General features: G+C 51.2%; 1 protein-coding gene across 5 annotated transcripts in view; it reads right to left on the bottom strand.

Moving 5' to 3' along the window:
* The window catches only part of STX2 (syntaxin 2), a 196,058-nt gene that overhangs the window by 125,638 nt on the left and 49,059 nt on the right, over window positions 1-21,361 (bottom strand). For 2 of the 5 annotated variants that reach the window (XM_027575838.1, XM_027575839.2), the window contains exon 10: window positions 6,052-6,326. The exons of the other annotated variants lie outside the window; for them this stretch is intronic. In XM_027575838.1, the coding sequence (XP_027431639.1) occupies window positions 6,057-6,326 (270 nt within the window). In that variant the 3' untranslated portion in view covers window positions 6,052-6,056. Of the gene's footprint in view, window positions 1-6,051; window positions 6,327-21,361 lie in introns of those variants that run through there. 5 annotated transcript variants of the gene reach the window in all.

Here is a 21,361-nt window from a genome sequence, read left to right as displayed (position 1 = left end):
ATTTGGTTTCTGCCTGGTTCTGAGGGCTCAGCACTAAAGCAGCAGAACCCACTGCCGTCCTCCGGCTAATAATAGGTCTGTGCGGACGCTGAGCATCAGTGCCCCGAGCTTCCACCAAGCACAGTGAGTTTTCCATGAGGTCAGCTCCAAGGCCAGGACGGAGTGTGTCCACCGAGGTCTTTGCAAGCTGTATTTGGAAGGCTGGTGTGCACTGTGAGCTCAGCGCTGGGCTAGGAGCACGCTCTGGGACAGACCGCGCATCACCCTGTCCACAAGCGGAAGGAGCGTCAAAAGGCTAGAGGCAGGAGTACTTGGAGACGATATCATGGTCCACGGGGAAAGCCCCTTGACCCAGGAAACTGCTGGAAATGGACAGGACAGCACAGCATAGCATAGAATGGAATAAACTAGAACAGAATTCATGTATATTCTTTTTTTTTAAGATTTTATTTCTTTAGACAGTGTGTCAGCGGGGAGGAGCAGGGGGAGGGAGAGAGAATCTTAAGCAGATGCCGTGCTGAGTCTGCAGCCTGATGTGGGGCTCAATCCCAGGACCCTGAGAGCAAGACCTGAGCCGAAATCAAGAGTCAGACACTCAACCGACTGAGCCACCCAGGCGCCCCCCGTGTACATTCTGTAATAGAAGACTATTTCTATTTTTGTTATCAGCAAAATAATTTATATATTACTGCATATACTAATATGTAAAAACCAATAGCTTTCCTATATAAAAAGAACAGCCAGTCAGGAAATATAATGGAAAGGAGAAAAATCCCATTAAAAATGGCATACAAAAAGAAAAACATCCCTACACATGATTTGAACCAGAAATGTATAATATATATTTGAATAAATAGAGAAAAGAAAATTGCATAAGGAGAAAAGCACACATTAGACTTGGAGGGAATACTTACATTTCATAAATTCTCCCTAAATCAGCCATAAAATTTAATGTGATTACAATAAAGAGCAGGATTTTTTTGGACCTCTCGGAGCTGATTCTAAACTTTGTATGAAAATACAAGCAAAGAAGTACAGCCTGAACATTTTTTTAGGATAAAAAAGAGTAATGAAGGGTTACCAGCCACACCAGCCCTTAAAATACATTATCAGGAGATAAATAAATGTGTTTGGTCTTGCTGCGTGAACAGATGCATTGGAACAGACTTGGATAAACACACCCAATTACGTAGGAGAGCTTAATATGCGATAAAGGAGCACTCCTAATCAATAAGAAAAGGTTGATTATCCCATAAATGATACTCAGAAAACTGGATAGTTTTTTTTAAAGATTTTATTATTTGACAGAGAGAGACACAGCGAGAGAGGGAACACAAGCAGGGGGAGTAGGTGAAGGAGAAGCAGGGGGGAGGGGCAGAGGGAGAAGCAGGGGGGAGGGGCAGAGGGAGAAGCAAGGGGGAGTGGGAGAGGGAGAAGCAGGCTCCCCGCCAAGCAGGGAGCCCGATGCGGGGCTCGATCTGAGGACCCCGGGATCATGACCTGAGCCGAAGGCAGATGCTCAACGACTGAGCCACCCAGGTGCCCCTGGATAATTTTTAAAAATATTCGTACAGGGGCACCTGAGTGGCTCACTCAGGTATGCGTCCGACTCTTGATTTCGGCTCAGGTTATGATCTCGGGGTCCTGGGATCGAGTCCTGCGTTGGGCTCCCTGCTCCGCAGGGAAACTGTTTCTCCCTCTGTGCCTCCCCCCCATACTTGTGCTCTCTCTCTCGCTCTCTCTCAAATAAAATCTTAAGAAAATAAAATAAAATAATTAAAAATTTTAAAAAATATCCTTACACAAAAATCAACTTCAGATGAATCAAGCATTTAAACATAAAAAGAAAAAGAAAAAAAAAAAAAAGAAGACCTTCCAGAAGAAATCACGAAGAAGGACTTTTTAAGCAAAGCAGAAAACCAGAGAGGGTGAAAAGGAACACCCAGCACATCTGACTGTGTGAAAATCTGAAACTCGTGCACAGTGAAAACCTTCCATAAACACATCGAAAGATAAGTTACAAACCAGGACAAAATATCCATGACACAAGTCTTAGACTCGGGTATGGGTCCAGGTTTTGTGGGGCCTGGAGATCACTCCATATGGGGAGCCCTGTTTAAGAAAAACAAAAACAAAAACCCAGCAGTACAAACTGGTACAAATATGATTACTTATAAAGAATGAGAAAATAAATCGCAACAAATCCCACACTTTAAAAAGCTGACAAATCCCGCAGACATCACAAAATCCACAAAAAATGGCATTTTGTGTTTTTTTTAATTAACCATCTAACACATCTCCATAATACTTTTAAAAAATTTTAGCTGCATAATCTTTGATTACCTCTGTACAATGAGATTGTAGTGTTTTTCTCTCTTGAGAGAATAGACAGAAAAACTCTTTCACCGAGCCTAATTGATCAAATTTTGTTCTTTTAAAGTTTTACTGGTAGAATAAAAGTTTTCTTTAATACATTTCTTTCACATAAAATTATAATAAATGTACTTGGGTGTTTGAACACAAGTTCCGGGGAGTACAACTGAATTCTGAGAAATTCTATTTGATTTGATTACTGACAAAATAGTCGATTGGATCTCTGATGGATTATGTTTGTGTTTGCTGGATTTCAGGGATATCTCAGGCAGGAGCACTTACTGGTTGGTCGTGTGTTGGTAAGAATGGCATCATCCAAAACTTTTACTTTCGAGGGCTGGAAGGGGTTTCCATGGACTGGCTTCTGCCTCCAACCATGTCAGACCTCTTTCCTCACCACCACGTGCTTCTAGCGCTGAACTCCATGGTCCATATCATGACACGGTCTTTGGCCGCACAGGACCATGAAGGTTAATTTGGTACAAAGAGCAGAACTCTCCCCTTTCACAAAGAAGGAAGCTCCCATCCCTCCCAAATCCAAAGCAAAGGCTTTGAATCCCAAGAAAGGGGTACTGAAAGGCGTCCACCGTCAAAAAAAAAGATCCTCATGTCACCTACATCCCAAGATACTGCATCTCCAAAAGCAGCCCAAATATCCTCAAAAGAGAGCCCCCAGGAGAAACAAGCTTGACCACAATGCCATCATCAAGCTCCCCTGACATGACAAACAAAGAAGACAACAACACACTTGTGTTAGCCATGGATGCCAAGGCCAATGAGCACCAGATCAAACAGGCTGTGAAGACGTTCTGCGACATTGACGAGGCCAAGGTCAACACCCTGACCAGGCCCGATGGAGAGAAGAAGCCATATATCCGACTGGCTCCTGACTATGATGCTTTGGATGTTGCCAACAAAATTGGGGTCATCTAAACTAAGTCCAACTGGCTAAATCTAAATATAAATTCTTTCACCATAAAAAAAGAGGCAGTCTTACAGGAAGCTTTCCCATACCATGATGGCTAGTGATGATTTATACCCATAAGTGACAGAAAACTCCCTATATGTATCCTATTTAATCCAAATTAAATGCAACCTGAACAGAACTGCCTCTTAGCCAGATCTCAAAAATGCCCACAGCCTGTCTGAGAACACCAGCATGAGGGAAAGTCTCAACTGAAAGATACAATCCTTATTGCAGTGAAAATAACTTAGTTGGGTGGATTTTATGAACACATTGCTAGGTCATTTCCAGTGTCCTGTGAGGGTTCATACAAGTGAAAGTCTCTGAAAATTAAACATCATCGGCTTCACAATAAATCTGCCTCTTGACAAGCTAAGGACTAAATTGCTTCATATGCAAAGAGCTCTTGCAAATCAATAAGATGAATAATCCAATAGAAAAATTGACAAAGGATGTAGATGCACAGTTCAGCACCCCCCAATAAAATGAGGTGTGGCTGCAACACAATGTCCAACAAATATTAAGTGAAAAAAAGAAAAACACTGTGTGTCTCTATCCCTTTGTTTGCATATAAAACAGGAATGCTTGATATTTCAGGAAGCTTATGCACAAGGAACGAGAGACTAAGAGTTTGAGTGCTCAAGATCCCATCTTCTTCGGCACAGTGTGAATTTTTTCCAAGTGCAGGTATTACTATATATATATATATTTTTTTTTTTTTTACTCAAAGCACTATTATTTACCAGAAGCCAGTGAACTATAAACCTAAAAGGGGTAAATTTTACTGTAATTAAAATAAAAAATCATAGATATTTTAAGCAATTATTGAGTATTATATAATATATGATATCTAATATATATACACATATTAAATACATAATATATGTTAAATTAATATCGTGTGTGTGTGTGTGTGTGTGTGTGTGCGCGCACACAGAGGACATACTGAAACATGCCCGTTATTTAACATTTGTTTTACTCTGGCTGTGGGACTGAGTGGGGATGGGTGATGCAGAGTAGTAGAAAAGTCGGAAACATTTGTACCAGATCTGATGTGCGTCACTGTTACTATCTGCATCGAGTCTACCCCATAATCCTGTATAAACTTGGTTTGAACACATCCAACTAGATGCAATAGAAAAATACACAGAAAACCAGCCTAAGACAAAAATGACCCTTGAAAATCCACCAAGATAATATGTCACATTTGATAATGGCAGGCTGATACCCATGTTCAGTTTGAAACCCGCCGCGGGGGGTCTGGGACCACAGATGGCCCCCTCCCAGCTTGCAGCGGTGTAGGGAGGGTGGGCAGGTGGGCGGCCTGTTGTCTCGGCAACGAGAGACAGACAACGGGCCCATCTCAGCAGCCGCTCCTGCGTTAGGGAAACCACGGCCCCCCCGGGCCACAGTGGGGGCCAGTGACCACAGGGTGGACCCCACGGCACTGAAACTCCCCCAGGTCCCAGGTGCCAGCACACCTGCTCCGAGCCATGGACAGAACGGCCAGCCAGAAAGGGTATCTCGGAGCCCTCGGCACCTGCCTTCGGACCACGCTGGTCTCTCCACTTCTGGGTTCGCCGGAGGAATCGCACAATCAAGAAGCCGTTTCCAGCGCTCACCACACCGCCTGCCCTGGGTGTCGAGGCCACCGTGGCAAACAGACCCCTGCTTTCCCGGCACTGTGCCACGGGCAGGGAGGCAGTCGGGGGTGCAGAGAATGGGCCCCCGCGGCTCTGAGGCCGGCCCTGAGGATCCGACGGGGAGCAGGATGCGGCCCAGGCAGGCTGAGCTCACTCTGAGCGAGCGGAACCAGCTCGTTGCCGAGGGGCGTGACCTCGTGCCTTCTGCTGTTGCGGGGTCACGGCCATAGTCTGGGGGAGGCGGGGGTCGCAGGGGGAGCGCTGGTGGAGGGGACGCTGGGATGTCCCTGGGGCGGGGGCAGGGGCAGGTGTCTGGAGCAGAACCGCTCTGGGACCCCCGCCCGCACCCACTGAGACGTGCAGCTCTGACCCGAGGGTCCCAGAAAAGCGCTTTCTCTCGCTTTATCTCCCCTCAGCTCAGAGTGTGTGTTTTTCTTGAGTCCCTTCAGGAGCAAGCTGAGAGTTGCTTACCACATTTGGAATTTCTCCAGAAGTTTGTAGGAAGAGTGGCTTGATGCCCAACAAAATGAAGCACTATGACCCCTGCGCGGGAGGGGACTGGGGGTGTTCCTGGCTGTCTTGGGCAGCGATGAATCATTTCAGCTCCTCGTTGGCTCCCATGAATAAAAAAACACATTGACACTGTTTCCCCCAGCAGCTCATGGGCAGGAGGAGACACTTTGTGACAGGAGCTTTCCGTTGGTTGGGAAACTCCTATCCGGAATTTCAAAACTGTGCGTGTTTTGCCAAGTGCAGACAAGGTCCCAGTGGAGAGACCAACATCCACGTACCCAGCAACCCAGGAAACCCAGCAATCAAAGACAAAATGGGCTCATTTCTCTCAGACATGGCTTTGGTAGGACAGCTTAAAATTTAAATCGGGGTTTGCAAAGTCAGCTGCCTACGGGGACCCACCGGGTTAATAAATGAGCGGAATGGACTGAGGGTGAAAATCCTATGTCCCTCCGGGGATCTCTTACCTTCTGACTTTTAATAGGGACGTGGGTGCTAAAAACATCCCATTTCCACTTGATTCTACTACAATAGAGATGGAAGAGGTACTAGGTATGGTGTTGCTAGATCCCAAGCACAGGTGTGTGCAGCCTATGCTGGGGCCGCCGGAACAAAGGACCCCAGGCTGGGGGCTTCACCGATGGAGATTCATCTCCTCCCAGTTCTGGAGGCTGGCAGTCGGCGAGCAGGGTGTCGGCAGGGCTGCCCGTCCTGAGACCCCTCTCCTTGGTGTGCAGATGCCCCTCTCCCCGCGACATCATGTGGTTTTCCCCTGGTGCGTGTCTGTGCCCAGATCTCTTCTTAGGATCACACCAGCAGATTGGGTCAGGGTCCTGAGAAACGGGGGGTCGGGACTTCAGCATGAGGCTTCTGGGGGGCACACTGTTCAGCCCGTCACAGTAGGCACACCAACACTCAGCCAGAGCAGGAGGGCACTGCTGCACCTCGATGGGGGGAGTGGGCAGTGGGGGCTCACCCTGCCGAGGACACAGCTGCTCCCCAGCGGCAGGGACCACACGGCAAGATGGGTTCCGGGGGGGCTGAGCCACAGCGACACTGGGGAGTGGGAGAAACACACATTCCTCTCTCTCTCCTGCTCCCCAGGCTCTGACAGATGCCTCCCCAGCCAAGCCTCCCTGGAGCCACTTAGCAAGGACCCCGGGCCTGTAACTCCAGCGGCCAGACCTGCTGCTAACAGAACAGGAAAGGAGGGGCCCAGGCCCGACGGGAGGCCGGCAAAGGACCTGCTCAGGGGGCCCCCCACATGGGGCCTCCCACCCCGGTCACCCCGTGGGGGATGTGGTCTTCTGGTTCTTCCAAACAAACTGGGACTTGTGTTTTTATCTGACCTCTTCCGATTAACTCCATGCAGGTCTCCAAGGTGCAACACTTGGTATAAAGTGACAAAGGTGCTCGGGGCGCTTGGGGTCTCATTGGTGGAGAGTCTGACTCCTGGTTACGGCTCAGGTCGCGATCCCAGGGTCTTGGGCTCGAGTCCGGCGTCAGGCTCTGCCCTGAGTGCAGAGTCTGCTTGGGGAGTCTCCTTCTCCCTCTGCCTCTCCCCCTGCTTGTGCTTGCTCACTCTCTCTCTCAAATAAATAAATAAATCCTTAAGGTGACAAAGATGTTTGACAGGAGTTTGTCCAGACAAATGCCTAAAATGCCCAGGACCTCAGTCACGGTGCTACACTCCAGGCCTGGCGGCACTGACCCGGGCAAGCCACGGCGCTCCCAGCCCGCCTGGGGTCCTGGATGAAGCAGGAGGGGGAGGGCCCACGGGCGACACCAGGGGCGAGTCAGTGTCCTGCCTGGAGGGAATTCCAAAACTCCTAAAGTAGAGGATCCAGCAGACAGGACCCCACAGAGCCGCCTCCCAGCCCCATGACCCAACAGGACGTGACAAACACAGTGGAAGGACCTAGGATGCAGACACGCGAGCCGCGTTTGCTGTCCAGCCCACGGCGAGGCCCCTGGCCAAGCTCTTATGGGAGAAATGACAGCAGAATCCCCCCCACAGATACCTGCACCTGGACACAGGTCTAAGTTATCTGTGTTTGGTCTACACAATTTTTAAGTTGAATTTGCTGACAAGATTTTAAAACCTCACGATGGCATGTGCACACGTAGACTTCTGACTTGAGTAAAAACCAGGTGTGCCGACACTGGGCCCCACGGCCTCGGGTTGCCAGTGGCCAGTGGAGCCGTGGACGCCACGTCCTACCGCTGCTCCCTCAATCCCACCTGGCGGGCTTAACTCAGGTGCACCACCTGCCTGGTCCCTGGGACCGTGTGAGTTTGTGAGCTCTGAGTCACATGACGCCGGCCAAATGCAGGGGCAGACAGTGGATACGGCAGAGGGAGAGCAACAAGAGGTGTGTCCACACGGCGAGGACAAGCTCCGGGGCCCCGCTGCTCAGAGAAGACACCCCGGCGGAAAGCCCAGGAAAGGACTCTTGGTGAAACTTGGCCCCACCTGCCACCAGCCCGCCCTCACCTGGGTTCCGGTGTGACCCTTCTTCCTAAGAGGGCGCCCTTCACTTCCTGGATGTGCCCAGAAAGGCACATTCCCTTGAGAGGAGAGTCTTCTGCGGTGGGGTTTTTAATGGAATCAACTCAACCTTTCCTGGATGATTCCAATAACTCAAACTTCAAAGCCGCAGAATGTGAAGGTGAAGCATCCGTTTCAATGGTTAACAATGAGTTTCAACAAGAGGTGGTTACAGATGTGAGTCTCCGCTTTCCCTCCATAGAAGCTCCCTGTTAGGTGGATCCAAGGGAGTCCTAATGCAGCTCCCAGGACGTGGTACTGAATCCCTTCACTCACTGGCCCAGGGCGGCACCCGCTTCTTCCCCTGGAGACCCGGGAGTAGAACACCACTCTTAGCAGAACCTGTCTGGCGGACATCACCACAGATGGAGGGTAACCTCAGGCCAGTTCCATGGTGCCAAAGTGCCCCCCAAACCTGCCTCCCTGGGAAATAAACCAACAGAAGGTTGATCACACTCCTTCCCGTCAGCTGCCTTCTTTCTGGTGCCCGTCCCCAAACAAGCTAGAATTGGAAGGCTGGGCTCTTGAACCCCCCAGACCCGCTACCAGCACAGCACTGGGATCCAGAGCCGGCCTGCGCTGCAGGTCATACCACCCACTTTGCAGAACCAAACAGAGCTAAACAGATTAAGTTCATAACTACATCCTTCCCAAGCCAGCAGATTCCCCAGAGAGTGACAAAGGTTCTTTTCTTGGAATGTGGCTAATTGGGGCACCAAATATAAACATCCTGGTTGGGTTAATTTTCCATCTGGGATTTAGCATTCTATGACTACAAGAGATGGGAGGAATTCTAGAAAGTGACCCCCTACTCGTCAAGATCTCACAAAAGGGTGGAAAATACACATGCTTTCAGGGTCAGGCAGAACTCGTCAACGAGGGAAGGAGGGCAGTGTAAAGGGGAAGGAAGAGAGTGGCCTGTAGCAACCGGCAGAGTTCAAGCCCCAGCCCAAATAACTCAGATTAATCCCAGACTGTGCAACCCAAACAAAATCCATGTTTGGTCCCTTTTTGGGGTCCTTCTTGACAGTCTCTAGGGGAAACCTCTAGACAGAGCTCAATGGGAGTGGGCCATTCTGGCCTCAGTTGCTGTCACATCACCTTCAAAATTATACAACAACCTGCGGCATAATTTGATTCATCCTTTGAAAAAAATCTACGCGTGGAGAATTAAGACCCTAAAACTTCTAAGTCAGACCCTATAAGAGTCTGAAAATCACCCACAAGGGGAAATTCCTGGCTTTTAGAGGTAGACCAGCTGACAGTGGTATAAGGGGCAGGTCGACAAACCATGGCCCATGGGCTAAATCTGGCCCACCACTTGTTTTTGTCAATAAAGTTTTATTGGAACGTTACCACACCCATTTGTTTACATATGTCCGCGGTTGCTTCCATGCTCTAATGGCAAAGCTTTAGAGTCTCAACAGAGACTATATAGCCAACACAGACTAAAATATTTGCTCTTTGACCCTTTACAGAAAAAGTTTGGGGCACCTGGGTGGCTCAGTAGGTAGAGTGCATGACTCTTGATCTCAGGGTGGTGAGTTCAAGCCCCATCTTGGGCATGGAGCCTACTCAAGAAAAGAAAAAAGAAAAAAAAGAAAAAGGAAAAGTTTGCCATTCCCTGGTCAAAAGTTTCCAAATGTTTTGATCAGCTATCCCTACCCATGTGCTCCTGAGAGATGGATGAGACACAAGATATTTACATAGCTTCAAAGTTTTCTCCCCACAAGTCACTTCCTACTCACCAAGGGCAAAATAGTAACCTGAGAGTGGAAAACCTCTGGCAGGCACTACCTTCACCAGGAAGCCAAACATCCCCAGAAGCAGGATTGACCAAAACCACGTGCCTCCTGGCGTGATGCCCTGAAGAGAATTCACATCACCACTGCAGTAACCACACCAAAAATGCATAACCCAATCCACTCTGAGGAGATATCGGGCAAAACCCAAACCAAGGGACAGCCTGCAAAATGACTGACGTGTGTACTCCTCGCACACGTCAAGGTCCCACAAGACAAGGAGGGGCTGGGGTCCGTTCAGGATGGAAGAGTGAAGAGATACGGAAACCGGGGTCGGCGCTGGACCAGGAGAAAAGTAGCTAAGCAGGACGTTGTTGGGCCATCAGTAAATTTGGGATGGGGCCTGCAGATTAGGTAAGATTCTTTTCATCAGTGTTAAATTTTCAGATTTTGATCACTGTACTGGGATTCTGTAAGAAGATGTCTTTGTTCTAAAAAAAAGAAATATTTAGGGATAAAAGGGCAACCTAGCTGCAATTTACTTCCCAATAGATGGTTGCTAGGGGCAAGTGTGTCCCTCCTCCCCTCTCCCTGGGCGTGGACAGATCCACGATAGACTCGGTGGGTCGGTAAAATGATAAAGAAATCGGGGCAATTTAGAACACTAGATGAACCTGGTTAAAGACCACAAAGGAGTTCTTTATGCTGTTCTTGCTGCGCGTGTTAAGTCATATGATAATAAAAGTTTTTTAAAGATTTTTTTTTTATTGAGAGAGAGAGAGAGAGCGTGAGTGGCACGAGGGGCAGAGGGAGAGAGAGCATTTCAAGCAGACTCTGTGCTCAGCATGGAGCCCGACCCAGGGCTCGATCTCCAGAGTCGGACGCTCAACTCACTGAGCCACCCAGATGCCCCCAAAATAAAACTTTTTTTAAATGCCAAAGTAGAAGAGTAGAAAATTTTAGAAAAAAGTAGAAAAATCCCCAAATCACCCCCAAGGAGGACAATCATGCAAAAGAGGACTCACCCCGAGACACACGAGTGTGCCCTTGGGCTCTCACTCCATCCCCAGTGCTGATTCCTGGGTGCCCATCCAGCCCAGCATCCCTGGGCACCTGCTGCAGGGCTGGGCTTCTCGGTGGGACATGGGACCTTGGGTTTGGCGGGAAGTAGCCTTGAGGAGTGTGCTGTTCAGGGATCGCAGGGTAAGTAGCTCTCTTAAAATAAACAAAGGGAGATGCTGAGTGGTGTGCAAAATTTGGCTAGTGTGGCATATGCTGCTAATCCTTTCTGATGTGCATTCATCCCTTTTTTCTACATAAGCAGGTTACTGATTGAGGGTGGCAATGTATCAAGACTCTGTTGGAGCTAGAGGAAGCTGAGTTCTACTCTCCTGGCCAATGAGCTGTAAGCAGACACCTGATGGGTGTCGGGAAGGAGGAGTTCTGGGAAGTCTTTTTGCTTTCCTGATGAGGGGAGCAGATGAAGTTGGCATTATCCCTCTTTCCCCTATTTCCTGTCCCGCTCTCCCTCTCACAAGGAGGTAACTTTCAGTTAAACTATGGAGTAATTCTTAAGTCTTCATTCAGGCAGAACTCCCATTGGGTGGGTTCTCTGCATAAAGCTGATGATTCCTACTTTCTGTCCCCAACCCAAACATTTCCCACTTCTGTTTAATTATTAATATGCTGCAGATATATTTAAGATGCAACCCTAGCATAACGTATATTTAAAACTCTGGCAAGGATTCCCATTACGTTGATAAATAAAGGAGGAGCTGCTCCAGCCCACCTTCCCTTGACTGCTCAGCTGCTCACCCACACCCTTCTCACTTTGCTGGCGGCTCACCGCCTGGTCTGTTTGTCCAGCCAGCTGATAGGTTGTAACAAGGATCACACTCAGGAAAGCCATGAGCCCAGGGCTCTGTGGGGAATAGTCAACATTACTATCAACCAAGAAGCTGTGCATGAGGTTCACCTGTCAACACGCGTCCAAAAAAGGAAGACGACTTCCAGAAGCAGAGTCTCTCCAGCCTAACTCAATATGGGGCACTGAAAAGGGTCAAAGCAGTGCTTGCTGCTCATGCTAGAGCCTTGTGCGTGATCTGGGAACAAGAGTGACCAAAACACACGAGACTGGGGCAGAAGCCCACGGTCTCCTTGGAGCAGAAACAGCCAAGTGCAGTGGGGCACTGGGGAAAGCCCCACAATGAAACGTTGGTGCAGATGTGTCTCATTCAACAACTGATTTCTTGCAGGTCAAAAATTCTACCGCTGAAGGGTATTCATCTGGGTCAAGTTATTATGATCCCCCAAATCCAAATAATTGGAAATTTCTCTAGATATAGGAGAAAGATCTCAGGAACTATCCAGTGCTTTTATCAAATAAGGCACAGAGCTGACCATGGAGGAATGGTACACAGAACGGCTAAATTTTGGTAAAAGTAGAAAAACGACTGGTGTTATCAGGTGGAGGAGGGATCATTGCACAGAGGCTCCTATAACATCAGAGGGACAGGCATCGCCAGCAGAGGGCTGGAGGCTGGGTGGGGCTATGGGCACAGACCTCGCCGAGAGATCCTGGGGACCCCGGGGCAGCGGGCTTCCCTGATGGTCATCCTTGCAGCTTCAGGGGTAAACTGGATCAGATGCGTGAAAGGTGTTCACACAGCTGAGCTTCCTCTTCTGCATCCTCTGTGCCATCATCACAGAACCATGCCCTTGATAGCAGCCTTGCCTTCAGCCCATACTCCAGAGTGAGACAGGGGACTGACACCCTCCCTGGGCCCCGAGCGTGAGGCAGAGCCAACCCTGGGCAGCCCGCCTGCACCTCTGACCTTCGGCCGACCTCCACACCCCTGATCTGAAAGCTGATCCAATCTGTGACTGTTGGCCATGCGGCAGCCCCGAACTGGCCCCTTCCCCTCCCGAAGATGCACTGCCCGTTCAGGGAAGGGGGCGAAGAAGCTCTCAATCTGTGCTCGAACAGCTGCCCTACTCGGTGCTTCCTGCTTCCTTCTGCCTGTGAGAAGCAGAAGGTCATTATATGGTAATGCTAGAGATTGTGAGCTCCACATAGTGATTTCCCCAAGGCCTGACCATTATACTTTCATAAGCTAAATATCGGTGTGTATCACCGACATGTGTCCACACATGGGAGCTGACATGGCAACGTGCTGTTCGCCGATTTGCCGCACACGCACGTCACGGGTCCGCAGTGACGCCTCAGCCTCACGGGTGGTCTGGTCCTTCCCTAAACTTGGATGGACCACCTCCAAAACACTCACGGCCCTCTTGTCTCGTGTCCTTTATTTGGGGTCAGGGACTCACGAATTTGTGAAGTTTTTCAACTCGATCATATGGGCCACTTCTCTGCACAGGTGGGTTTCACTCAGTGTCTCAACAATCCCTTCCTGGAAGTCGGAAGCTCTGTGTGAAATTGCCCCCCGCCAAGACCTCGTTCCCATTATTCTACATGGGAAAAGCCAGGATATGCTCCATGCCAACCCAGATGCCCCAACCAAGTTCCCACAACATAACTAAGAATCAACAGAACTCCCACATACGTGCAACAGACTGTCATGTTCGTAGCTAGAAAGTCATAAAACGTCCCTCCTGACGATCAGATGCTTCCCGTCATCATTGTAACTGTTGGTTTGGAAGCAGTATCTCTGGGGTATCTGAGGTGCTCAGCCCTTTTGCTGACACAAGGCGGCCTTTCCAAAACACCAACACACAATTTTGAGGTTCTGCCAATGGCATTGTGAGTGTATTTTGAGACTATGTACGCTTATTTTGCTTAACATGTTATTTGGGGATCCAAAATTTACATTTTCTTATTAAATACATGTCTGAGAAATGGGCGCCTGGGTGGCTTAGTTGGTTGGGCCGACTGCCTTCGGCTCAGGTCATGATCCTGGAGTCCCGGGATCGAGTCGCATATCGGACTCCCTGCTCAGTGGGGAGTCTGCTTCTCCCTCTGACCCTACCCCCTACCCCCTCTCATGCACTTTCTCTCTCTCTCTCAAATAAATGAATAAAATCTTAAAAAAAAAAAAAAAAAGCTGTCCACTGTTTATCTCCACCCACCACTTCTCCGTCTCATCTGGATTTCCCTCTTCACTGGGTCACACGGGTCTGAGATTATCCCATTTTTAAGGGCAGGGGTTTACAAAGCCTTAGGTGCACCCAGTTGCGCTTGACGGTAGCACTTTGTCCTTGCCTAGCTCGGCATTTCCCTGTGCGGGCCCCACCACCGAGTCTCCTGCATCCCGGGGACCTGGGACTGCTCCCTTCTGTGGCTCTCGCATACCCGCCCACCCACCCAGCCGCCCCCACGAGGCCCACAGCTTGAGAGGATCACTACCCTCTGGTGCCACCTGCTGATTCCCTCCCCCCCGCAAAGCCTCCTTGCACTCAGAAATAAGAAAAAAAGTTTAGACTGATCTGTTTGCATTCCCTTTTACCTCAATTATGGGAGCGGAGGGACAGTGTCTGATTCCTAAGCTGGTCCATTAACACACACCCACTGTGGGAAATACCAACAAGCCCAAAGAGAAACAGCAACTATAACCTCCTCCCCCCAGAGAGCCCCACTTGGAAATAATTACTGTTCATATTCTTGGTACATACCTTTCCAGTTTATTCTATTATGTACATGATTATTTTGTGTAGTCTACGCATACTCAATTCATTATACGCATTTTCTATACACATATAACATTAGAGGAAGACTATCGTTACTTTGTTTCTCCTGGAGTCTGGTTTGTAACCAGATCTGTGCTACTCAACACTTCCCCAGGATACAAGCTTTTCTTTTCTTTTTTTTTTTTTTTAAGATTTTATTTATTCATTTGCGAGAGAGACAGAGAGCACAAGCAGGGGGAGCGGCAGAGGGAGAGGGAGAAGCAGACTCCCCGCTGAGCAAGGAGCCCGATGCGGGACTCAATCCCAGGACCCTGGGATCATGACCTGAGCCGAAGGCAGACGCTCAACCATCTGAGCCACCCAGGCGCCCACAAGTTTTCTTTTGAATCCCAGTGTTTGAACACGGTCCTTACAGAAACATTCCGGAACATCACTAAGTCCACAGTGAACATCCTTGGATGTGAAGTTGGCCACACTGAGCCAACTGACACCGGCATTTCTGTGGCTCTTGTGGCCAAACTGCCTTTCAGGGCGCATCGACTTGCATCCCGAGAGCGGAGCCTCCGCCTCACATCCACACCGACATTTGGCATCGCCAGCTTTAAAACTCGTAGCTGTTTGCTTCCATCTGTGCAGGTGCCTTGTGCAAACCAGCCACTGACCAGGCATGCAGCCTCGGGCAAGCCACCGGAACAATCCGTGCCTCAGTCTCCTCATCTGTAAAACGGGAGAATGGGTGCCTCACGGCTGTGCGTGAGCCTGAGAGGGGTCTGTGCGTGCAAAGCCCTGAGGTCAGGGCCTCACGGAGTGCTGGGAGAACGTTCGCCCTCCCAGTGTCCCCCAGGAGTGAGCGAGGGCCGTGCGCTCTCGACAGCCGGCTCAGCGGGGCTGGTTTTGTCTGCCTGCCCCACGCTGGCAATGCGGAAACCATGTCGTTTATTTGCGAGCAACTTCGGGTCACAGGACATTTCCCTGTGCCGGCCCCACCACCGGGTCTCCTGCATCACGGGGACCTGGGACTGCTCCCTTCTGCGGCTCTCGCACACCCGCCCACCCACGCGAGGAAAATGGGATCCAAACTTGACCCAGTGGAGCGGAAAGATTTTAGGATGCTAACACGAGCCAGCAGCTTTCAACTGTGGGGCATTTTAGAGTCTGAGAAGCTGCTTTTGACTAAAAATAATAGTAATAAGATGAAGAATTCAGACAGTGGGATGGCCAGGTGGGTAAATCTATGCGAAAACAAATATAGCAAATATACTCACTGCAACACCTAAAGGGCGGCGTATCTGTGCCTTATGATTCTTTCAGGTGTTTCTTATGTTTCAAAATTGCCATCAAGACGGTTGAGGGGGAAGCCGCTTTGATGCCCTGTATTTCATTTCTTTGCTGATTCCGAACGTCAGGGGGCCTGGCCCTTTATAAATTGGCTTCTTCCAGCAGGACAGCCTGTCAGGGTGATCCAGCCACGCCGCTCCCCTGACAGCTGCATCCTGCCGCCCTGACAAGGGCCACACCACGGCCCGCCACGGTCTGCAGGGATCCACTAGGACCCTGCGCTGTGCCGTTCACGCTGCCGCAGCCCCGGGGGCCCGCAAGGAGACGAGCCCATCTTCCTTCCACACAGCCGGCACCAGCCCCATCCCGCCGGCACCTCGGAAGAAGCAAGTTCATGCTCTTCACCATGTGGCGGGCCGCTTATGGAGCGAGGATTATTAACCGGGCGGCTGTCGGGGGCGTCGAGTAAATTTATGTGGCACAGGTGGTTTGTTTTTGTGTTTTTAATCTCGGGAATTCCAGAGTGGCTCAGACTCCCACTGGGCTTCTATATCATCTGCTCCTGCTGCGGTCACCTATATACGCCTCTCCTCCAGGCCCCGCCCTCCCCATCTCCAGCGGGATTACTGGACTCCACTAAGCATTGTGGGAAACTCCCCAAAGCCACCTTCTCAGGAGGCCTTGCTTAGTAGAGCCCAGACCCAGCCTTTTATCCCACCTATTGACCCGAGTCCCCGCTGTTGGGGATCCTTTTCAGGGCCTGAATGGTCTCCGGTTGACAAAAGCGTTCCCAGTAGGGATGCTTCACGCAGGGCCGCCCTACAGGTAACCATTGTTTGTGAATTATTCATGTACTGCTGGCTCAGACTCCGAAAGTTCCGAGGGGCCCCGCCTTCAGAAACAGTGATAAACAGCTCTTAAAGGGTCACACAGGTCAGCGAGAAAATGGGATTTGATTGACACAGATTCTATTGACCCCCATGTTTTTTAAGAAAACAGTTGCCAAGGACAAAAACGCCAAGGACATTCCACTGCTGGGCGTTAAGCCTGGACCCAGGGGCTGTGGCGCAGCGCCCTCTGCTGCCCATCTGGTGCTCTGCAGGCCACAAGGAAATGCCGAGAAAAGTCTGGAAGGTGGCCTCAGGACCATGCATACTCCGAAGTCCTGCATGAAGGGACGACCGTGGCTGCTTGAACACAATTCCATGGAGGTGTGATCTACACACCATGCAATTCACCTGCTGTAAAGGTAGAGCCCAGCTCCGCAGCCCCTGCCTCAGCCCTGAAAGCCCCATCCCACCTGCAGCCAGTCCCCACCCCCAGCCTCAGGCAACCACTGATCTGCGTGGGGCCTCGGTCGCTTTGCCTGTCTTAGAAACCTGGTGTGAACAAAATCCTGCGGTCAGCAGCTCCCTTCACTTGCTGAGCGTGGCCCGGGGGTCCATTCCCCCCGCCGCTGGTGGGTGGTGTCTCATTGTGTGGAGGGACCCCGTCTCCTGTAGCCCCTTCCCCTTCCATGGGCATGTGGGTTGTCTCCGGTCTGGGGCTCCTATGGAAAATGCTGCCACAAAGATTCGTATCCAGGTCTTTCTGTGGATGTACATTTTCACTCCCCTTGGGTAAATATCTAGGAGTAAATTCTGATTTACTACAGATAAGACCATGTTTACCTTTTTAAGAAATGGGCCAAACTGTCCTCCAAAGTGGCCACCCCATTTCACATTCCCACCAGCAGCCCTGCCTCCTGACTCCCATGGACAGATGCTCCTGTCTGGACTCTCCCTGTCCTGGGCACCATTCAGAGGTTACCCCCCAGTCTGCCCCACCTGTGACCCACAGTTTTCTGAAAACTTAAATCGGTTGCAACAAGGAAAGCTCACGTTGAGATCCAGATGTCCAGCTTCTGAAGACTCAGAGGTGCTGGGATCTGACCCCACGTTGCTGGTTGGCAGTGCGAGCTGGAGCTGGGGTTGGGAAGCAGCTGCATCTTCAGATGGGGCTTGCATTTGCCCCCCCTCGAATCTACACCGCTCCCTGCTGCCTCCCGATCACTGAGGTTGGGCACTAACCATTGCCTGCCTGTTTTATTTATCATCAGGTTGGAATAAAATGAAACGTTTCCCATACTCACATGTCTATCAAAATTGGGAGGCAGAACAACCCTAGAGCACCATATATTTGAAGAAAAAAAAAGAGAAAACACAACATCCCTTTAGTTCTTCTAACAGATATATATTGAGTTTAAAAAAGTCCAATATACGGCGCAAGAAATCCACCAACAGTGGCTTGTTACATGTAGCCAGATCTCAGCCTCCGAAGGCTCCTGCCCACTCGGACGTGAGCCTTGCCCGGCTTCCTTCCAGCGCCTGCTCTAGGCTCTGCTCCCCCCACTTAACGCTCCACCTCATCCTTCAAGGAAACTGGTTTTAAAAGTTGGCTTCAGCCAAAGGTTATTTAAATACCATATACAGTGACTCTGAAAGCTTTTTGTTTAATTATTCCTGCCTCATTCTCCAGTAACAGCACTCATTTCCGTGGACAAAAGTAGGTCCCACGCTACTGACGTGTACAGTAACCCAGCCCCAAATCAGGTAGGACCGTGGCCTCAGCACCTTTGGCCAAGTCTCCAGGGACGTGTCCGTGGGGCGTGGTCACGTGGTCACGGCCGGGCCAGGACACGGCGGAGTGACAGCAGGGCTCGGAAGGACCAGCGTGGGCCCCTCCGAGGTGGGGCCTTGCTCGGGAAGCTGCCCCCTGCCGGGCTCCGAGCTCCTGCTACTGGACCCCTCTCGACATCCCCTCCAGAGCACACATGCCCCCCACCCCGTAACAGCTCGTCTTCCGGGGAGCCTCCCCCCAACTCACAGTGTGCACTTTCTGGGTGGGTGGTTACCCCATCTCATTTCTTAGTAGACACAGGGACACAAAGGTGAGCAACCTGGGCCATGTGTGCCCGTCTGCGAGTTTTGCTTGATCTGGGGACAGTGAACTCAGTGACGGCCTGGCCAAGACAGAGCTGACACAGACCAGGAGCTCTTGAACTCCGACCCACGTCAGAATCACCTGCATTCTGGACGGGACACGTGTTGCTGACCTGTCCCCTCTCTGGGTCAGTGGGTCCGGAGTGGGACCAGGGATCTGCATTTCTTTTTTTTTTTTTTTAAGATTTATTTATTTATTTTGAGAAAGAGAGAACGCATGGAGGGAGGAGTACCAGGGAAAACAGAATCTCAAGCAGACTCCACGCCCAGCACGGAGCCCAACACAGGGCTCGATCCTGCAACCCCGTATCACGACCTGAGCCAAAATCAAGAGTCAGACGCTCAATCGACTGAGCCGCCAGGCGCCCCGGGATCTGCATTTCTGATGCACTCCCAGGGTGACGCTGATGCCGTTGGTCCAGGAACCACACGTTGAGAACCATCAACATAAAAGGAAACTGTACCTGGGTTTTCCCAGCAGAGCCGGGAGGGGCCAGGGCCCGGCTTTGCCCACTCGGAAGGGGACGCTCCGGCAAAGGTGTCCTCACGGAGGCCGGCCGTGAGGCTGCTGCCGGCTGGAGGGCACAGACAAACACACGCGTTCATTGTGCACAGGAGACATGTCTGAGAACAGCTCGGCATGGCGGGGGTGTGCTGTGCTCGAGAACGCAGGTGTGCACGCCAAGGGCTTGGGCTTGGGGTCCCAGCTCTGCCACCTCCAAACCCAGAAACACGAGGCGAGGAGCTAGGCCTCACTGTCCCCAAGTTGCCGCCTGTAGGATGGGAAGGAGGAAGACAGCACCTGCCTCCCGTGGCTCTCAGGGGGACGAAGCCATTAGGGTGTGTCCAGCATACAGAATTCCTAAGTTCTTAGAGCTGTGCTTAGCCCATCATTTCAGGTGCTGGGATCAAACAGAGGAGTTGAGAACAGAGATCCTTAACATACAAGGAGTCCCTAACAACAACAAAAACACCCAACAGAAACAAAGGACATACATCAACAATTAAGAAAGGCAAAAAAAGAAAGAAAGACATACAAACAGGCATCAACGGGGCCAGAGCCTCGAGGAGGGGATACAGGATTTTACAAGTTTCTTAACAGCACCTGGCAGCACGCCAAACATCTTCACGATGTCCTGAAGAAAAAATGGTGGGTTTTTTTTTCTTTGTTTGTTTTTGCAGTACTATTTCCAAGAAGGGAAGGAGGGAGGGAGGGAGGGAGGGAGGGAGGGAGGAAGGAGCAGCCTGAGGACACTCCGCGAACCCATGCCCTGCGATACTGTAACCTCCTGTTTTGTAGATTTTGTAGATCGGTTTCACAGTAGATGCGCGTTGAAGTTACACGTACTGCATACAACGTGATCCAATTACTTTTCTAAAAGGTCTGCGAAGATAGTCAACAATCCCTGACTCAGGGCAGAAGGGTTTTAGACCTACGGCTGCTTACGTACAGGGACTTCTCCACAATGAATACGTATTAGTTGGTCTTCTCGATGTTGGAAAAAACAGGACCAGTGCATCTCAGGGAGACATAACCACAATGCTGAGTGCTGACGGGACGACGGGATTCGCGCACGGTGCGAGCACCAAGGGCCCCCCAGGCGGCGGGATCTGAAGTCAGGAGACGGGGGGCTGGACAGCTGCAGGGCCCCCGTGTGTGCGGGGACAGCAACGGTGTCAGGGAGTGGGACGTGGCCCGGCGTCCTTGGGGGGGCCCCGACACCCCACGAGGGATTCAGAGCCCTGGGAGCAAGGAGGCGCTATGGAAAGCTCTTCAGAGGACTGCAGCGTCCGGAAAAGCGTAGGCGCTGCCCTTGTTCGCCGGGCTAACTGACGAAGCACCACGGAGCAGGCGGCTCAAGACGGAGCGTGTTCTCCCAAGGTTCAGGAGGCTGGAAGTCCAAAACCCGGGAGGGAGGGGGAGGGAACCCTCCCCTGCTCCCGCCACCCCTGGGGGCCCCTGGGCTCCGTGGCCCGTGCAGAACCACTGTCCTTTCTGCCTCCCCCCCTCACAGAGCCTTCGTCCCAATGTGACGATCTCGGCAAAGCCCCTTCCTAGGAGGCCACCAGCCACTGGTTAGCACCTCATCTTGACGTGATCATGTCTGCAAAGACTCTACCCCCAAAGAAGGTCACACTCACGGGTCCAGCGGCTTAGTACTTGGACATAAGTTTTCGCGGCCGGGGCACCATTTACCCCCACGGGCATTTCCCAGCAAGGGTCATGGATGCTGCTGGAGAGAGCTGGCCACGTGGGGTCCTGGGCACCACCAGCACCCAGCACTCCAGACAGATCCTGTCTACACCACTGGCTGCGCCCCCTGGGGTCTCCTTACAAGGACGTCCCCACGGCTGCCATCCGAGGTGGGTCTCTGCTCCGGGCACTCGAACGCGGGCAGGCTGATGACCACGCAGAAGTGACACTGTCCTGGTCAGCGAGGAGAACAGCTCCTGCCCGGTCCTCCCGAGACACTCACGTTGGGGTCCACCCCCCCCCTCACTCCGTGGAAGCCAGGCCACACAGAGAGGCCACGCACATGTAGTCCAGCCAGGTCCCAGCGACGGCCACCAGGAACCTCCCAACAGGGGGGGACGAGGCCTCCAGGTGGCCCCTGCCCCAGCCGTCCCTGAGCGAGGTCGGCCCCCGAGTCACAAGGGGTGAGCATAGCGTTGCT

Source organism: Zalophus californianus, chromosome 14 (assembly GCF_009762305.2).
Source record: "Zalophus californianus isolate mZalCal1 chromosome 14, mZalCal1.pri.v2, whole genome shotgun sequence".
Taxonomy (NCBI): domain Eukaryota; kingdom Metazoa; phylum Chordata; class Mammalia; order Carnivora; family Otariidae; genus Zalophus; species Zalophus californianus.
Note: the sequence above shows the minus strand (reverse complement) of the source record. Positions and strands in the feature narration are given on the sequence as shown.